This window comes from Xiphias gladius, chromosome 2 (genome assembly GCF_016859285.1).
Source record: "Xiphias gladius isolate SHS-SW01 ecotype Sanya breed wild chromosome 2, ASM1685928v1, whole genome shotgun sequence".
NCBI classification, from domain to species: domain Eukaryota; kingdom Metazoa; phylum Chordata; class Actinopteri; order Istiophoriformes; family Xiphiidae; genus Xiphias; species Xiphias gladius.
Window position 1 is genome coordinate 1,716,777 of NC_053401.1, and position 20,081 is coordinate 1,736,857.

At 45.2% G+C, this 20,081-nt stretch overlaps 1 protein-coding gene across 1 annotated transcript; it reads left to right on the forward strand.

The window, feature by feature from the left end:
- The first annotated feature begins 8,223 nt into the window (after positions 1-8,223).
- On the forward strand, positions 8,224-19,039 carry cct2 (chaperonin containing TCP1, subunit 2 (beta)). Its single transcript, XM_040150327.1, has 16 exons — positions 8,224-8,357; positions 9,393-9,467; positions 9,620-9,685; positions 10,014-10,125; positions 10,321-10,397; positions 10,555-10,667; positions 11,679-11,881; positions 11,994-12,094; positions 12,902-13,029; positions 13,602-13,705; positions 14,487-14,606; positions 14,907-15,035; positions 15,577-15,680; positions 16,117-16,216; positions 17,531-17,672; positions 18,649-19,039. Exons 1-16 carry the CDS (start codon positions 8,355-8,357, stop codon positions 18,677-18,679), a joined length of 1,608 nt encoding a protein of 535 aa, XP_040006261.1. The 5' UTR covers positions 8,224-8,354; the 3' UTR covers positions 18,680-19,039.
- The last annotated feature ends 1,042 nt before the right edge of the window (positions 19,040-20,081 follow it).

Below are 20,081 nucleotides of genomic sequence, written 5' to 3' on the forward strand. Positions count from 1 at the left end.
TTGGGTCCGCACATTGTTAAAAAAGGGGGTGAATACGTTGTTTACTTGCTCCTCTGTTTACCTTTCAGAATAGAGTTTTTAAATGTCGGAACTATCCCATAAGCAAACTGTATCACCAGAGGAGAACGTCCCTATTGGAGGATTCTGGATAAAGTTCACTGACAATCTATTTTACATCCCCCGCCACATTTTTCAAAACCCTGCCATCTATGATATCTGCACCTGGCAACGACAGCGTGGTTACGGCTAAACGCTTTGGTTATGGCCGAGAAACTATTGTCGGGGTGTGGTTGGGGCTAGGGCAACCTTAGCACACGGTTGCTTCTAGTCTCTGTGCTAAGCTAACACTTTCCCGCAGAGACAGAACTAGTATCCATGTTGTCACCTGACTCTTGAGAGGATGACGAGCAAAGATTATTTCCGAAAATGTTGGACTGTTTTTATTTCATTTTGAGCCTGAGCCCAAAGCTGGGCTAACTCCAGCTGAGGGACAACATTAAAACAAATCATGGCCATGAACCACCGGCAGACGTTTCTGTGTCAGGTTAAGAAAAATCCCATTCAATCAGCATTTCACTCACCACAGAATATATTTGCCACTGAGGATTAGTTTAATATGAGCGTAATTTATTGGAGACCGGTTTGGCTTCTTGAAAATGTGCGCTCCCTCAGCCGATACAAACACACTGATGACTAATTCAGGTGGAGGTGGTGCGGCAGAAACGCCAAACTAATTAGGCGTCTGAGACAAACAGCTCAGCTGCAGGGAGGAAGGGGAAGCGGCAGGACGGAAACAAAACACACTCCAAGAAACGAACAAAGGCGCAGAGCAGGAGGACAGCGATGGACGCTCGGCACAGTGTGAGTATCTGCGTATTTCAATGACTAAGCAGAAATGTTCCTCGGTGGATGGTAGCTTGAGTGTGAAACATCTGACTTCTTACTTTTTTCGTTCCATGACTTTCACCAGCTTAATAATTTACCTCATTACAATGATGCCGTCACAATAAAAATGCATTTCCGATAATAATCAAAAATTCCTCCTACGACAGTGAGTATCTCAAGAACTGACTTTCAGCTACCGAACGGAGATTATTATCAAGACACGTCTAATTTCCTGATACTTGAATTATGTGCCTCTATTAAGAAACTGAAAAACTATTTCAATCGATTTCTTTCTGGTATTTTTTTTTCTTTATATATTTAAGCCCGCAGACCCATACATTCCGTGCATCTCCCAGCGCTACTCATCGTTTTGGAAAACATTTAGCAGGAATGGAGAATATGGTTCAACGCTACGTTTGGTAGGCAATGAGCTAAAACATGAAACGCCAGCGGGGTGGGCCTTTAAATGACACCTGCGTCCAACCTCACCCATTACCGCGACCGCTGAAGCGGCTCCTCTGCTCCTGGTTTAAGGTTTTCTCTGTCGTTATGAGCTTCAGGTCTGAGTGCGACCACCCTCAACCGGAGGATCATACGGCAGAAGATAAATGTTGTTTTCGAACTCCACGTGAACGGATTGATAAACGGAGCAAATAGATTAATAGGGAACAAAAGGAGATGGGGGGGTTAGATTGTGTAACCACTCAGAGTTAATGATACATCACTTATACCAGAGGATAAAGAACATACCAGGAGACATATTTTGAGATAAAACCTTTGCTTTGGCACTTAAAGAAGATGTGTACGATGGCTAGCAAGCCGCCACTCCCTAGTTTTCAGTCTATTAAGTTCAGTTTGGGGACTGTTTTTTTTTTATTTTCACTATTTTTCTTACACCAGTTTTCATTCTGTGCTTTCATTAAACTGGTGTTGATTTTAAAAAAAAATTTTTTAAAACTGCATCACATAACTTAAGAAATTATTATCGTCCACTTTTATCATGGATGCCAGATGCATTTTTCTGGAGGTCTTACTTCAAAATCTTCCCTAAATTCTTCCCTTGGTTTGGCAAAGTAAAATGAAATGATCCGTGTGCCAGCGTGACGTTAACGATCCCCCCATTTCCTCTTGCGCCAACGTCAGGACAAACCTTTTACATTTTTAGCTCTAGGAACAGACAGGTCACCAGTGAGATGTTTCTTCTGTCCTAAACCTTCACGTTATGGGCTGTAATGAACATAAGAGTCTGGGGGGGGGGGGCTACAGGAGCTTTAGACTGTTTGTCTCAGTTTATATATATTTGGCAAATAAGAACATCCGCCAACACAGAAAGTTTTTTTTTTATTTGATTGGACCTTAATGGCTCTCTGATGTAAGCTGTTGATCCAAACTACACAAAAACCAGGCGTAACGTTCCTAAGCCAATACAGGTAACTAATATCTACTCAGTTGTCAGAGTGTGTGTGTGTGTGTGTTTGTGTGTGGTGTCGCCTGTCAGGCCGCAGACTGACGGGCAGATGTCTCCTGTCACCACGGTAACTGTGGTTGAGGGAAACAGTCTCTCTCCTCCTCTTCCCAGTTTCCGTGTGTCCTCTGTCAACATGTAATTAACTGATACTCTATCCTCTGTTTGTGTGTGTGTGTGTGTGTGTGTGTGTGTGTGTGTGTGTGTGTGTGTGTGTTGCAGGGCAGGACGGGAGCTCGTCATCTCTCTCAGATTACGGAGGAGTCGGACAGCAGAGAGCACAGGTAACGGGACCAGCTGATTGGCTGATAAGGAGCCCCGGAGTAATGATGCCCTCGCGCGAGCTTGTCTACCAAACACAACCCACTCAGACTATTCACGACTTCATGAGCGGAAATTTTCTCACAGCTTCAAGCTCAGAAGTCGCCGACGTCCACAGAGGTTCACTTTTCTTTCACGCGCTCGTAATCTACTCGTTTGTCACTGTCACATGACACTGGGACGGAGAGGAAATGGACAAAAGTTCGGCATTTTTGGAACGCGATTAAGAGTACGGTGAGTCGGTGACACCGGCACCGCCGCTCGGCCTCACTGCCAGTTGGCCCCGGCGGCCACTCGCGGTATTGCAACAAAAAAAATCTCTTTTTTTCCGTAGACCGCCATTATAACTTTTGACGAGATACCTCGAACTGCACGCAAACTCGGGTGAATAGTTAGAAGTTTTTTATGCCTGGAGGTTTTATATTTGTAAGTCTAGGAAAGATATTTCGATGTACGTGACTTCACCTCAGTGTAAAGGCTAATGGGTCAAGGGATGGCTGGGGGGGGGGGCGTTCTCGACCACGTAAGAAACCAGAAGTAATTACACCTGATGTTAAATGGATGGAAGGTGGAGTGAAACGCCGGCCAACGTAGAGGGAGGGGCAACATCGTTTACATGTGGGAAGAACGGCGTAAATTCTCAGACAGAAATGGTTGAATAACAAATGAAAGAGAGAGAGAGAGAGAGTGTGTGTGTGTGTGTGTGTGTGTGTGCGCGCGCTCATTAGCTCTGCCACTCAGCACATAGACGCTGCTCGGCAACATTACAACCCAATGAAGCGAAATGTGAACTCATCACTCTCCCTCTATCGTCTGTCAGTACCTGTTTCCTGCCTCCGATCGTCCTGCAGCAGCAGCATCAGCAGCAGCAGACAGGTGGAGCAGGTGGAGCAGGTGGAGCAGGTGTGGACGAGGTGGAGAGACAGGAAGTGAGGTGGCCGTCTGATCCGGCGTCTCTGGCTCTGTACGAGCAGCAGAGGAGGGTGGAGGACAACAGGAGTCTGCTGGAGGAGGTAGCATTTAAAATGACACAATCTCGACACCTGTGGCAGTGTTACACGAGGTGTGGGGTGTTGGGGCGCCCCCTACAGGTCAGAATGAAGCATTTCCTTATTTCCTGAGCAGATAATATGACCGAATTCATTAGAGCTGAAAGGATGAGTTGATCAATCACTTGATTGACAGAAAAATAAAAATTCTGTACTAAATCGCAGCCATCTGCCACTTTTTCTCCGTTTTATGTTATTGTAAGTTCAATATCTTCACACGGAACAAGAACTTTGAAGATGCATCTTTGTGCGCTGGAAAATTTATGATTGGCATTTTTCACCACTTCTTGACGTTTTACAGGCCAAACAATTATTCGATGAATCAAGAAAATAATCAGCAGATTAACTGATTGAACTGACTTTAAAAAATTAGTTGCAGCCCAAAAATTAACTTTATTTTGTGTGTGTGTGTGTGTTTTTAAATTCTGAGCTATATATTTCAATATTCACTGTAATTTTTCAAACCCAAATTTATTTTCAAAGCTGGTCGCTGTAGTTTTTATCAAACAAACAGGAGGAGATAGTGCACTGGCTGGGGACTACTTTCAGCGGCGGATTAATCCACATTTGGTGCTCTAGTGAGTATTTGGGTCTGAATCTAAATAAGCCACAGTGTGTGTCCTTAACGGTGATGAAGGAACATGTCACCCAGGGCAACGGCGTGAATCACTGATGTGTTTTTAATCGTTTCTGGAAACAGTGGAGCTCTGTGGCTCAGAGGAACCAGATACATCAGGCTCTGATACAGGAACAGTATTTGTTAGTGGGAGACAGTCAGTGTTGGTTTGGACTCTGCACACAGGATTTGTTGAAGAGACGAAAAATGTAGGACAATGTCACAAAATTCCTTTGGTCCAATTGGAATTAATATGCAAACATTTTGCTATGGCAAAAAAAATTCAGTAACAAGTAGGCAGAAATTTCCTTCTTTATTTATATTTTTTGGTGTGTGTGTGTGTGTGTGTGTGTGTGTGTGTGTGTGTGTGTGTGTGTGTGTGTGTGTGTGTGTGTGTGCGCGTGTGTTTTTCAGTTGGGTCGTATCGAGGCGGAGCTTCGGGAGACTCTACGTCTGGATGTGGAGCGGCAGCAAGAAGCTGAATTCCTCCGTCAACAGGAGAACAACCTGCTGTGGAAAAGCCTCTGTTACCTGAGTCTGAGCCAGCGTGTCGCCAAGTATGAACACACACACACACACACACACACACACACACACACACACACACACACACACACACACACACACACACACACACACACACACACACGTTGGTCTTACTCTAGAGGACACTCGTTGACATAATGCAGCCCCCTAACCCTTTACTACGGTGGCTCCTGAGGACTAAGCACACGCAAGAGTGAAGGCACAAGCATCAAGGGAAACTCGCTCCAACTCCGGACAGGCAACAAATACAAAAACACAAACAGGTAGAAGACAGGCAACAAGAACTGCTACACTGGAAGTGCTCTGGGACGCTTCTCTGGGGGGAGAAAGTTCCTCTTGGGATTTTTCCCCTGGAACCAGGAGCAGTTTTGGTGAGCAGACCTAAAAAAGGCTGGTTACAAAGGTGGATTAAAACCACTGAACTTCTAAGACATCTACAAAGCTCAACCTCCAAGTCGAACCTCTTGAAGAATTTATTCAAGCGGGTTGAAATCAGTTTCCTTGTTGATTTATGCTCGTTCTGTTCAGTCTGAAAAGCCTGAAGAGCAACAAATGTTTGAGTCGGGTTTTGAGGGACCGAGCTGGCAGGAGAAAGGGGGTTTTTATTTACCCCGAAATGAAGAAAAAATAGCAGTTTGCAAAATATGCACTGAAGCCCTGGGCCCATAAAAGAGGTGGAATTAACAGAACTGGACTCCGCAAAAATGGAATATAGGTGAACAGGCCAAACCGACAGAACGGAGACAAAGTGACCCGACAAAGTCCGACACGTTATATATAATGGCACAAAAACACTGCCGGCTACACTACGAGTACGACAAAACAGGACCATTACTCTGTCAGTTTAGGTGATCTAGCAACTAAAACAAGCAAAACAAATGTGTCAAAACCTAATAAGGTCTGAAGAAATAAAGAAAACCTGCGAGCTAGAAACCCCACTCCGCCTGCGCCTTGGCTCCGGCCTCTTCAGGGTTAATAAACCTTAATTAAGCAGAGCGGCAGTACGACACAGCAATGTTAACTCAATGTGCGTGCTTCACTCAGGCGCTAATAGACGCCTTTCCTCCAAATGACAGTAACCGAAGCTGCGATACTGATGGTGTGGGTGAGTGTGTGGAAACCTGCCGTCACACGGGGACTTTGTGTTTTCTGTCGTTATCGCCCACAGACCCTGGGTCAGCAGCTACTTCAGGAAGTTCCCCATGCACAACTACTGTCTGCCCGTCCAGGCTGCCAAACACAAAGGCAGGAGGCCGGGGCTGAGGAAGAAGAGGAGGTGATGGGTTTTTTTCTTCACCTGGAAATACCTTTGGTTTCCTCTCCGGTCCACCGTTGTTCCCTGCTGTACTCCACCGAGGACAAAAAGAGACGTTTCTACAGCAGGATCCAAGCGAGAAAGCTTGGTATTATTTTAACCGCGGGCATGTGATTGCAATGCTCTTATTGTCCTCATGTGACCACGGAGGGAACAGTCGAAACCACTGGGAGCGACTTTAATGCTGCCGAGTGGCTTTTTAAGTTCATTTAGCTGGTGCCTCTAAAGCAACTACTGGCCCCGGACTGGACCCTGTGGTTTCAAATGGGCCGAAAAGCATCTTAAGGCTAACATCTGCTTTATGAAACGATGGTAGATTAGCAAGTCGTTCCCGTCGACTCGAGGAAGACTGACAGTATCCCCTTATGGAATTATTGTGGACTACGTGTTTCATTTAAAGTCTTTTGTTTTTGTCTCGTGGATTTATTTTCCGAAACACAAGTGATTATATTTAAATGTAGTGTAAAAGCCCCTGAGCGAACAAAGAGCAGGCAAATCGCCCTTCGTGGGCTAAGACAGGCCGAGAGAAAGAGGTCGTTTCTCTAGGTCACCTTTGTGTAGAGTTTGTTGATTATCTGTAACGTGTAATATATAAAACAGTACCCCGCATTTTCCTCCATGCGTCTCACAGCCATCTTTCTTTCGCAGCTCTCTTTTGTCTACGTGTGTATGTGCGGCTTTGATTTAACTAGTTCTGCACATGTATTACACAGATACCATCTGCATCGCTGAGCGTCAGGGTTCGTCCTTGACCTCAGAGGCAGAGGTTGACGGCACAGTCTCGCCACAAGATGACATTTAGTAGCCGTTGAAGGGGCTTTAGGTTGTCTCACATGATCTTCCTCGGCCTATGTAAATGTTACAGTTTCCAACCTCTTGCCTCTGTTGGCTTAAAAGTGCTAAAAAATAATAAAAAAATAAATAAAATATATATATATGTGTGTGTGGGTGTATATGTATTACATTACTATGTATACTGAGCATCTTGGGCACAACATATGATGAGAGTTCTTAACTTATCCATGGCTGGATTAACATTTGCCCCTTGGGCCCCTGTCGACCTCCGCCCCACTGGCAGCTTCGTCACCATCCCAGGCACCGAGGAAACCAACCAGTGCTCCAGAGCCAAGAAATGATCAGTTGATTAAATCGATCAGTCGAGTTACAGAAAACGAAAATGACAACCATTCGGATAATTGATCGTTTACTGTTAATCGATGAAGCCATTTTTTGAAATCTAAAATGCCAAAAATTCACTGGTACCAGCTTCTCAGATGTGAATATTTGCTAGTTTTCCTAGTTTTCTATGATAATAAACTCAATTTGTTTCTTTATTTATCTATCTATCTATTTATTTGACTGTTGGTCTGACAAAACGAAGTCATCTGAATCCTACAACTTGGGCTTCAGGGAATAATGAAGGCATTTTTCAATATTATCTGTCGTTGTATACAATCAGTCATTACAGACAATAAACCATCGGCAGTACCGATAATGAAATGAACTGATGGTTGCGGCCGCACAGTTCTCCTGTGATGGAACAGTACGACCTCGCATGATGTTTTTCTGTGCGTCAAGTAACTGACAAATTAAGCGAATTGATTAAAAAAAACAAAAACACAATTTTACAACAAATGGCCACAATATAAACTGACACGTTTAAGGTTTTAAAACTAGATTGGGACAGTGGGTTCCTCTAAAAGATGGAGGATAGAGGACAGTTGACATTCTACTTCAGTGGTGCAAATAATGTGTAACTAATCAAATTATGCAGACAGCAGTTGAGTAGAGTAAACCTGGGGCTCTTGGGGTCCTTGAGGGTCTGGCCCTTGGCGGTTGCCTGCCTTTCCCAGTTGGTAGTCCTTGATCTTAACATCACTTCGATGGATAGAGGTGAAGGTGCTGGATCCTCTTAAGAATCTTTTTTTTTTTTTTTAAGTACAGAATACGGTTTAATAGAGTTTGTTTTCTGCTACACAGATTCGGGGTTAGCACTCTTTGTCTATAAAAAACCTAGGCTTTACAACAGACGACGGCGGCGGCGTGTTTTCCATGATCCGCCATGAACGCAGCATTACGTTTGTGCGTAGCTACGTCAGTCCCCCCTTCAAACCTCCTTCTGTGCGTGCACGGCTCCAGCCCTGAATCGCAGACATCATGGTGAGTTTTAACCGTTATTTGCTCTCCTCTAAAACGGCACCAACGGTTGTAATTCACCGCTTCACGTCTTTATATAGCCGAGCGCACAAGTAATCTGTTAAAAAGCGTAAACGAACTGTTTGGGTTGTTTGTAGCGTCCCCTTAGCTCTAAGCTAGCGGTGCTTACCGGTGAGAAAAGCACATGGGCGTATTGAATTCCCTAGCGGCTAAGCTAACTGCTTAAACGCATCCGTTTTAGACATCACACACAGGAAGGATGGTGCTGCCGGCTGTCCTGCACATAACGTTACCTCAGCCGTTAAATTTAAAATGTCAGTCGTCGCAGTTTGGGCAAAGCTTGGTCTCGTTCTTTTCCGGTAGCCTGTTAGCATGCTAGTTTAGCTCGCCGTCCGGGCTTTGTGGCTGTCAGCCACGAACGTGTCAGCGATTACAGACGTTCATCAATAAAAAGTGCGAGGAAAATAAACGAATAAAAGGGGAGTGAATCGGTACCTAATCGCCACTTCATCATAAAACGTGATCTGTCGGCATTTTTTACGTTTATTTTAGTTTTCAACTGAAGAATTGTGTTGAAAGCTTCTAGCGGTTTCCAGGATGACAGGGGCGGGGCGCGATTGCTGCTGCTTTCAAAGCTGCTCGGAAAACGTAGGCCTGTCCACGCCTAGCCGTAACCCTAAGCTGGGTACCGTTGTCCCCATGCCCGCTAACGCCTATTTTTTACTATTGTCTGTTTTTCCTTCCAGAGTTATAAAGTATAATTATACAAAAAAAATGACATGTACGCTAAGACCAAAAAGGGTTTAGCTACATTTACTAAACTAGACATGAATCCAAAGTAGAAAAGTTAAGATAAATAGAATGACACTACAAAATAAAGGAGAAACAGGAGCGAGATAGAAGAAAATAACTGTACTGATGAGTCGAAGAAGTTTTTCAGGCTTGAGCTTTTATGCGCACGACGAACGTGAGCCTTTAGTTTTTCTTCATACTGATTGATTTGTTGATCAACCGACTTTGCTGTCCCCCTCTCTGCAGGCGTCCTTATCGATGGCCCCGGTCAACATCTTCAGACATGGAGCTGATGAAGAGAAAGCAGAGACTGCGCGACTGGTGTGTTGGCTTATTTGCGTTTCATGTTTTTATTTCGTTGTTAACTCCTTGAATTAGTAAAATTATTGCTCAATGTTTGTTTTTTAAAATCCACCCATGAAGATTTCGATAAACCCCTGAAACTGTTTCTTTTCTTTGTGCTTTCTCCGCAGTCCTCTTTCGTGGGCGCCATCGCCATCGGGGATCTGGTGAAGAGCACTCTGGGCCCGAAGGGGATGGTGGGTCATTTCATAACCAACGAGGGTTGTTTCGATTTAACGGATTCCAGTTATTTGAATTTAGATGCTTTGAACCACGGTTTTGGTTCTTGGCAAGAAAAAGAAGGCAGCGCGTTAAAAGCTAAAACCTGATAAGTTCATTCGAACTGCCGCAAACAGTTACTTGTTATAAATGATGAGTCATGGTGTGATTCTTTTGGGTTAAAAGATAAGATTAAATATTTTCACTTGTTTTTTTCTTTTCGTGTGTTTGGAGTTGTTGTGCCTGTTCTTCAGAGCCACCGACTTTAGAAACTAAAAACAAATAAAAACCATTTCTTCTCCCCAGGATAAGATCTTGCTGGGTGGAGGGAGGGGCGCTACAGTGACAGTGACAAACGATGGAGCGACTATCCTGAAAGCCATTGGAGTCGACAACCCTGCTGCCAAAGTTCTGGTTGGTGAGTGAAGATGCTGAACGTCTGGTCATACTGGTCGTACTGGCACCACCGGCCATATGTAGCTGGGAATCACAATAAGGCTACAACCGACGATATGTTTCATTATCGATTCATTATTTATTTATTTTGGTCCATAAAATGTGGGTAAACAACGAAAAAATACATTTGTACTAAACCTTTTGTTTGCGTTTGCAGACATGTCGAAGGTTCAAGACGATGAAGTCGGAGACGGGACGACATCCGTCACTGTGCTGGCCGCCGAGCTGCTGAGGGTAACCACCTGTCATTCTGTCTGTTTGGGATACCTGTCGTTACATGGCTGCGTATCAGAATAAATAACGAAGGCTTAAAGGGTCGAATCACGCAGCATTTCTGCTGAGGGCAAAGAAAAACGAGTCGCCCCCTTAACCGCTGCTTTTGCTGTCGCAGGAGGCAGAGATCCTGATCGCCAAGAAGATTCACCCACAGACCATCATCTGTGGCTGGAGGAAGGCGACTCAGGCAGCCAGAGATGCCCTGAGAGAGGCTGCAGTCGACCACAGGTTAGATCTGTACACCAGTGTCAGCGAAGCAGTTTGTGTCTGGACACAACAACGTGCTGGACAGTAAACATTCGTCATGGAGGAATGTGGGGAAAGCAGCATTTCCGTTAGCAGAGACAAAAAAAAAAAAACATCTTAGTGTGTTGTGGGAGGCAGAGAAAACCCATTCACCAGTCGCAGAACTGGTACGGTACGAAACAAAGTTCACAATCCAGCTGTTTATTGATTAACTGTCCGAAGAGATTTAGTTTGGAGGATTGTCAGGTGCCCACATGAACATCGAAGAAGCCCGTTCCTTGTGAGCTTCTCATTCCACGCAAAGAAATATTCCAACATGTATCTGAAGTCAATATGAGCCTTGACGAACGTGTCGTAGACAAATTCCGTGGATGTTTTCCAACTTGGCAGCGTTTTTAGGATCAAATTTCCTCTCTGCGTTTCCACAAACAGCGTTTTTGTCCTGTTGAGCTGCAGTGGAAGAAAAACAACGGACAGACGAGTGGTTGTAGAAAGAGAACCACAGTAACTCTGGCAGATGCCCACTGCATTGGTCTAACTTGGACTTTTACACACGGGCTTTTGAATGTACTTTAGCGCAGAGAGAGCACAGTAGATTTGGACCCCCGTCACTTTACGTTGAAATCGCTGTGGGAAGGGATTTTCTCAATGTCCAGTATGAACAGGAGGAGTGATCTCGGCGACCGAAACCCCTTTTTTCATTTCTTCTTACAAGCACCTGACTGTTGTTTTTAAGACAGACTTGGAAAATTGTGAACCCGTCCTTTAAAGGTTAATTCTTGACTTTGGAAACAGCAGCTGACAAATAATAATTAGTTTGACAAAATCAGTTGGTTTCTGAACTTTCATTGCAATCAAGTTGAATTAAAATCCAGCCGATTGAGAGAGAAATGTGTCTATGGCCCCAAACCCTCCGTTAATGTGTTTTGTTTTTTTTTCTTCCTCTTTCTCCACCTCCCTCCTCTACCTCGTCATCCTCTCTGCTCTCCATAGCAACGACCTGGCTCGTTTCCAGGAGGACCTGCTGAACATCGCCCGGACCACTCTGTCCTCCAAGCTGCTGACTCACCACAAAGACCACTTTGCCCAGCTGGCTGTCAACGCCGTCATGAGGCTGAAAGGCTCCGGAAACCTGGAGGCCATCCACGTCATCAAGAAGCTCGGGGGCAGCCTCACCGACTCCTACCTGGACGAAGGTGAGGGCGCGTGATGTGTGTCAGTCCCCCCCCCAGGCTGGGGTCTTCTCTCTGACTGGTTGCTGTATTGTCACGTGTGTCTGTGTGTGTGTGTGTGTTTTGCTCTATCTAGGTTTCCTGTTGGACAAGAAGATCGGAGTGAACCAGCCCAAGAGGCTGGAGAACGCCAAGATCCTGATCGCCAACACCGGCATGGACACCGACAAGATCAAGGTACGCACGCAGAATCTGGTTCCCTCACAGGAAGACTTTTATTGTGACACAGCAGCAGGTAGAGCCGTTTAACATTAAAGGGAAAATCCACCTGTTTTACACGTCCAAGCCCGTTTGTACAAAGTCTTGAGTGTCTCCAGAGGGAGTTGTGTGAAATCTGATAAATTGCCTCGAGTGATGTCACCTGAGTCAGCGCGGGTTAGGTCTGAAGACTAATCTGGGGGTGTGGAGTCGACCAGACCTCAGTAGCCCCCCCATCCTCTCTGCTGCAGGCTACAGGACACACTAGCCACTACTAGCTTAACACAGATAAAAACTCAGACCACTGTCGGCGGTCGCCTTGCATTGTGGGTAACACAGGCGGCAGGTTTTGACAAGGAAGAAGAATGTGTGGAATAAAAAAGACGATATCTCTGCTTCTGCTGCATCGGTTTTTGAGTCCGACGAAGCTGCAGCGGTGAAAGATCAGTCACTTCTCTTTGAACTCTAAGTTTTTCTAAATAGGGGATTTTGAATAGCTGAGTATCCGGAGACCATTCAGACCCATTCAGGGGACAGTTTATACAAAAGTGAGGTTTTATTTTAAAGTCAAATTGACCAGCTGTACATTAAACCTATAGTTAAAGCAGTTCTTTGTTTGTGGTTGTCAACTCTCAGTCGTACCTGTGAGAATGCAACAAATTCTGTTTCGCTGGGATCAAACACCTGAATTCAGCTTCAGCTCGTTGGAGAAGCGCTCGAACACTTCTGTTGTTTCTGCCGATGACAGAATCTGAACTAGAAAATAAGTGCGTGTGTGTGTGTCAGATCTTTGGCTCCAGGGTTCGTGTCGACTCGATGGCGAAGGTTGCAGAGATCGAGCTGGCGGAGAAAGAGAAGATGAAGGAGAAGGTCGAGCGAATCCTGAAGCACGGGATCAACTGCTTCATCAACAGGTACAAACACACTTTAAACAACTTGACAGGAATCCAGCAGTTACATTTCAAAAATACAGGATCCAAGTCACACACACTCAGGAGCAACACACAGATGGATGTTGAGCTGCAACAACTAGTCGGTCAGCAGAAACATAATCGGAAAGTATTTAGGTGATCGATGAATCATTTCCTTTTAAAGCAAAATGCCGAATATTCCTCTGTTGCAGCCGGTCAGTTGTGGGGATTTGCTTCTTTTCTTGGTTTTTATCTGATCGTAAAATGAACATCTTTTGGATTTTTGACAAAACAAGCGATTGGAGAACGTCGACTTTAGGAGAGTGAGACACGCGATTAATCGATGGGTTCGTTGTGAAAAGCGATCCACGGATTAATCGGTGGTGAAAATCATGGTTAGATGCAGCCCCAGCTGGATATTTTTGTGCAGATGTGACGACGGGGAAAAGCAGGAGAGAGGGAACGGAGTGAGAAATGAAAGCAGCGAGTGAGTGGTCCACCAGAGGGCGCTGCTTTCGCCCTCGTCCACCACCGGCTGCTGACTGCTGCTCCTTTCTGTGATTCTCTCTCTACAGACAGTTGATCTACAACTATCCAGAGCAGCTGTTCGCTCAGGCCGGGGTCATGGCCATCGAGCACGCCGACTTCGCCGGCGTGGAGCGCCTCGCTCTGGTCACTGGTACGTTCACACACACACACACACACACACACGTCCCAGACATTTGAGTAATGTTCTAGTTCCTGAAGATTTTTTTTTTCTTTGCAGTCTTTACTTTTATTTCTACTTCAGCCTGTTGCGGCTGCTTCACATCTCGCAACTTGAAATAAATGTTGTGAAGAAACGTTTAAAAAGAGCATAAATTCCCAAACACCTACATTTATTTTGTAAATCATAACCGAACAATTTCAGGCTTCCAGTACGTAACTAATATTTGTCGAGTCAAGATTCAAAGTGTAAAAACCAACAGGTCTAACATCCAGCACAAAGCTCTTCTTTTGTAAACTGATGTTATTTACTATAATTTGCTTTTAGAGCTGAAATGTTTACTTGATTAATCGATTAGTTCATCGACAGATTAAAAAACCAGAACCTACTTAAACAACCAGTGAATCATTTGAGGCAAATTTTAAGCCAAAAAACCCCCAAACTCCGGTTCCGGCCTCTCGAATGTGAATTTTTGCTGGTTTTCATTTTCCTCTGCTGCAGTAAAATAAATATTCTTGGGTCTTGGGTCGATTCTGAGAATATTTTGATGTTTTTCAGTATTTTTCTGACTGATGTACCATTTAATGTAGAAAATAATCAGCAGATTAATCAATAATGAAAATGATTTTTGTTTTTTTTTCAGTTTAAGTTACAGTTTGGTGAAACATCAGATCGATTACATAGGTAAAAGACTGTGTTGCATCAGTTATTACAATGATTCATAAATTCTGTGTGTGTGTGCGCGCGCCTTCAGGCGGGGAGATCACCTCCACCTTCGACCACCCCGAGCTGGTGAAGCTCGGTCACTGCAAGCTGATCGAGGAGGTGATGATCGGAGAGGACACACTCATCCACTTCTCTGGAGTCGCCATGGGTACGAACGCACACACACACATTTAGGCCTTTTCCACCACAGGAACTTAACCGGACCTGAACTTGTAGCTGTTGTCCCAGGTTCTGCTTTGGTTTCCGCTGCCGCCAACGCACCACCACAGCACTAATCGTCATTTCACTTCCCTTTTATAATGAAGTCTGGTTGACGGGTTCCACGCAGGGTTCCCACGAGTTCTCAAAAGGTTCAGGTTACAGTTCATCAAGTCCCCGTAGTGGAAAAGCAGCTGTTGTGTATGCGAATGTCGCTGAGGCGTTGACCCCTCCCCCCTCCCGCCCTCAGGCGAGGCCTGCACCGTCGTCCTGCGAGGAGCGACCCAGCAGATCCTGGACGAGGCGGAGCGCTCGCTGCACGACGCTCTGTGTGTGTTAGCTCAGACCGTGAAGGAGCCACGCACCGTCTACGGAGGAGGTATGCACGCGCACGCACACACACACAGTACATGATACACACGGTTTCAGATTCAGCATGGACGTAAAGACTGTCCCAGGACATGTACAGCTGTACAGCACAACTCGCAGGCAAAGAGCAGTGTGTCTGAGCAGCTCAGCAGTAGGCGGCTTCCCTTTGCTTAGAGGTGCAGTGACTCTGCTGTAAACCCGTAAATAACCGAGGAGGTTCGAAGGATCAAAGCCACTGAGCCAAATGAAGAACAGTCGGTGCCTGAAGTCGCACGTGCATTTCTGCGTGCTTGTGTTTTTACTTTTGAAAAGCTAAAATGTACACTAATTTATCTTTTCACCAAAAGAAAAAAAAGTTGTGCCTTTTTACCACTTCTTTTTATTAACACCTGTAAAATAAGTAACAATAAAATAAGTTGTTATGGGCATGAAAAAACTGACCATGAAGGGGGGTGGGAACATCTGCACCTGTGTTATCTGCTTGTCGTGTGGCACCGATCGGCCCTCACACCTGTACATGCTCCGACCTCCTGTCTCCACCTCCTCGTCAGGCTGCTCTGAGATGCTGATGGCCAAGGTGGTGAGCGATCTGGCCAACAGGACGGCAGGCAAGGAGGCGGTCGCCATGGAGTCGTTCGCCAAGGCTCTGATGATGGTACGAAACCCGCCTCTGTTCTCTCTCAAAAGATCATACCGAGGTTTTGGTTTTAGCCCGTTAACTGCTGTAAATCACTGCTGAGCATTTTGAAAACGCATCCTCGGATTTAGGATCAGTTTCTGTCCTTCCTGTGAAGTGGAAAACTTCAGTGTGTTTTTGTGTTTGGTTTTTTTTGTGAGAACTAATCTTAGTCGTTACTGGAAATTTGGGTCATTTCTGTGGAATCGCAACAAAACTCGTAAACATGTTTTGGTGTTTCTGTGTTTGGGAGTTTGCTCCGTGTGGGCGCAATAAAACTGGAGAAACCATCTGGCAGATTTTGACATTTAATCAGCTGCTCGACTGGTTATTTGACAGTCCGTCGAGCGAAGGACAGCCTGAAAGGTTTTTGCAAGTTTTGACAAACCTTTTTTCTCACTGTCTCCTCCGCCAGCTGCCGACCATCATCGCCGACAACGCCGGCTACGACAGCGCCGACCTGGTGGCTCAACTGAGAGCCGCCCACCAGGAGAACAAGACCACCGTTGGCCTGAGTGAGTCGCCGCTGGGCACATGAAACAAAAACACCAGTCTGAATCTCCTCAAAAGCCTCTGCACAAATGATATCTGTTAAAGCCAGAGTCAATAAGTTGATATAAAGAACGTCAATGACACAAATTCTCCGGTTCCAGCCTCTTAACATGTGGAAATTTGCTGCTTTTCTCCGTTTTATATTAAAATAAACCGAGTATCTTTGAACTCGGACGGAACGAGACACTCGAAGGCTCGTTTCTACACGTGTTCTGGCGTGTAATGCTGAGCCCAAGTCGTCGAGAAAGCAGCAGGTTTGACCCGGAGGAGCGAAGAAGGGCGGGTGGTACCGAAGCCCCTGCGGTTCTCACCGTTTCAGCGCCGTGTCGGAGCTCGCCTCGGGTGAAGGAAAACGCGACGTGACCGGTGACGTCTGAGGCCTCGAACACCGCCGCCGCTTTGTTGGGTCAGAGAGTTTTGAGGTCGGGATCGGTGGCGGGTATAAGGAGGGAGGAGAATCGCTGAGAAATATGGCGATGTGCGCTGGAAAGACAGTAATCACAAGTATGAGGATATTTCCACCTGATGGAAAGAAATACGAGTCCACGGTGACGCTGGGCCTCGACGACACTCGGACGCTTCGTTCATTCAGCAAAGAAATGTGATATCAAGGCCGTTGAGCAATGTTTATATTAACTGTTTAGTTGAAACACATTTGAAGCAGCGCTTCTAAAAAAAAAGTGTTGCAGATTCAATAAGAACACTCAGCTTCCTTGGACTTAAACCACCACATATGAGACTGAGACTGTTTAAATCGGCGAGGGGTTGTAGGGACTCAGCTCCAGACCTGAAGAGCCGCTGTAAGTTCTACAAACCACCAGATGTCGCCGAAGTTGCTTCGTCTGAAGTCTCGAAGCTTCGAGTCTTTTTTTAATTTTTAGGTTTTTTTTGCTCTTCACTGCTGAGGAGACTTTGCGAGCTAAACTTCCTTTTGAAGAACAAAATCTGGAGAGTTGATTTCTCTCTGTGCCGAGGGCTTCTTTTCTTTTGAAAATAATAGTTTCAGTCCCGCAGTAAACCACCACCTGATCCACGTTTTCTAGTCTTGCCTGTCAGATCTTGCCGTGCACTCGTCTGCGACTTTCTGTAAAGTCGCTGGTCGCCGTGGATTCACCGGTTTGAGGAAAACAAAACAATAATGAAGTTGTTTTCAGTGTTACAAGTTTCGACTTCACGAAGCCACAAGCCTTTTCTTAAACAGATGCACGAACCCAGCAGATTAGATTCCTCCTCAGCTGGTTTCAGACGAGCGCTGACGAGTTTGTGTTTCCCCGCAGACATGTCTGAAGGCACGGTGGGTAACATGGCGGAGCTGGGGATCACAGAGTCGTTCCAGGTGAAGCGCCAGGTGCTGCTGAGCGCCTCGGAGGCCGCCGAGATGATCCTGAGAGTCGACAACATCATCAAAGCTGCTCCCAGGTCAGTCCTGAAAACCTGCTGCACACGCTCCACGATAATGCAGGACTTAACCCGTTTTAGTAAAACGATGATGATGATGATAAATCAATATGTGGTGGGCCGCCATGGTCCAGGTTATTAATGGGAAACACTGCAGTTGCATTTGTTCATCACTTTGAAGGTGTTTGAGCACTTGGATGCATTATTGTCTTCTGTTTTCAAATGACGTGTAAACAGTGTGTGTATAGATACCATGTTTACTAATTCTTCTTCTTATCATGTTGTTTCCTTTGTTTTTTGTTTTTCTGGTCTCGTTTTTATAACTTAAAGACCAAAATAAAACAAGTCAGTCAAAAGGAAAAAAAAATCCCTAATAAAAGTTCCTGCTTCATTTTAAAGGAAAAAAAAATGCACGTTTCCCGACACCTGATAGTTTTACTTTGGTAAGAGTGTGAGTTGCTCAGCAGAATAGAGTTTCGTTAATGTAACGCATCCTTACCTGAGACGGAAGCGCCTGATGTCAGCAAAGTTGCTGAATACAGTAAAAGTACTAACGATAAACATTATTGGATTATTTGACTGATTCAGTGTCGTTGGCTGGTGGAGCTGAAACGATTAATGAATCTGCGGCTCCGGCTTCTCAAATGTTGCAGATTTAACGCTCTACTAAACCATATGTCTCTTCGTTTTGGACTGTTGATTGGACAAAAAAAAAAAAAAAGACATCGAAAGACGCCACCTTGGGCCTCGGGGGCTTTTCTTAAATTATTATTTTTAGGCAAAACAACTCATCGGTTGATCGAGAGAGCTCAAGTGGTGGAGCTGATCCCAACTGTCGCTGGCTTTTAATGCAACAACAATGCATCCTATTTTATAATTCAGTCTTTTTTAATGTAAAATCTTAATCTGTGGGGTAAAAGAATAAAGTAGCATAAATTGGAAAATACAAGTGCCTCAGATTTGTACTAAAGTTCTTACTGTTGTTTTGTTTCTGTAGGAAGAGAGTTCCCGACCATCACCCCTGCTAGAGGAGGAGGAGGAGGATGAAGAAGAACGAGGGAGGGGATCACCTTTTGTTATTTATCAACCTCTGTGTAGTTCAAATTAAAGAAACGCTCCGCTGTTTTCTTTTTCTCTGTTATTAAACTCACTGTGGAAGCACTGCGCAGGCTAGCTGGCTAACGCTAGCCGACCGTCAGACACGGCCAACCTCGGCGGCTCTGCTAATGCTAGCAGCACCGAAGGCTAACGGTGGCTACGTGTGAAGCTAATGCAAAACAGTACAGTTTGCGGCGCTAACGTTAGCCAGCTGGCGCCAACAACGCTTAGAAAGGAAGTTTGGACGTTGTTTTTGTTTACTGAAATAAATGAACCAATCCTCATCAGTAGCTTCGTTTGTCGTCTTAATTTGTCTGTTTTCTTAAAGACGTCTTTTTACTCACATTAAGATATTTGTAAATGAAAAAGAAAAGGGGTAATTAGCTGTTTTTATAGGAATTGTCTTAGTGTTGGTGTGTGTAATTTCTGATGATGATGATGATGATAATAATAACAGCAGCTTTGCAGCTGTGTTGGCACCAGTCTTTTGACTGCTGCAATTGTGTTCTGAGAGTGGGACATACTGCACCTGTCAGAAACTTCCAGTTTAGTTTATCAGTGTATAGAAAATAAAGGGGGGGGGAGATCCCCTCTCTCTCAGGTTATTACATTTATGACGCTAACATGACGCCAGTATCTGTGTAATGACAAGAGAAATTTAGAAATTGAAGGATCCATCAGCCATTTCAGGGAATTCGCTTCGTCGGTCGGTTTCAGGTCTCGTTCCCTTTGGTTCACGTGTGGAAGGACTAGAGGGAAAGTCTGACTCGTTTCTCAGGAGCTACTCAGTCTCAAAAATCAGCAAAAATCTCAAAAATGTAACGTAAATCTTGGTCCTGTCAGAGTTAGGGCACTTTCTATGAAGCGTTGGTGTTATTTTGTCCACTGTTTGTCAGTTCACTGTCTGCCTCATCAGTTCAGAGTGACCGAGACCTCAGTGTCAACACACTGAAGTTACCCAACCAGTCGGGGGGGGGGGCTCTGTGAAGCTAACCTGCTCGCTGGCAGCTTCTCTTCAACGAACCCCGAGTTTTATTTACACCTTCACGAAAACAGGACCAGAATCCCGGAGGGACCTTGGTTTGTTGTCTTTACGGACGTTGCCTCTTTCACGGTGAATCGTCATCAGTGCGAGGACGGAGACGGTGATCTCCGTCCTCACCTGGTGGATTCCTCCGCAGCCCGGAATAAAATCTACCGACGGTGCGGAAATGACTCCTTCCTGTCACGCCGCCTCACCTGTGACCTCTCAGGCCTGTAGCCACGTTTAGGCTGCCGGTCTGTTTCATTCAGCAGGAAGTTACTGGTGCAGGGTCTGGGGTGGGGGGGGGT

Coding starts and splice junctions, on each gene's coding strand:
- cct2 (XM_040150327.1), top strand. Junction 10,126..10,320: donor TGCTGCCAAAGTTCTGGTTG/GTGAGTGAAGAT, acceptor TTGCGTTTGCAG/ACATGTCGAAGGTTCAAGAC. Junction 14,607..14,906: donor CTTCTCTGGAGTCGCCATGG/GTACGAACGCAC, acceptor TCCCGCCCTCAG/GCGAGGCCTGCACCGTCGTC.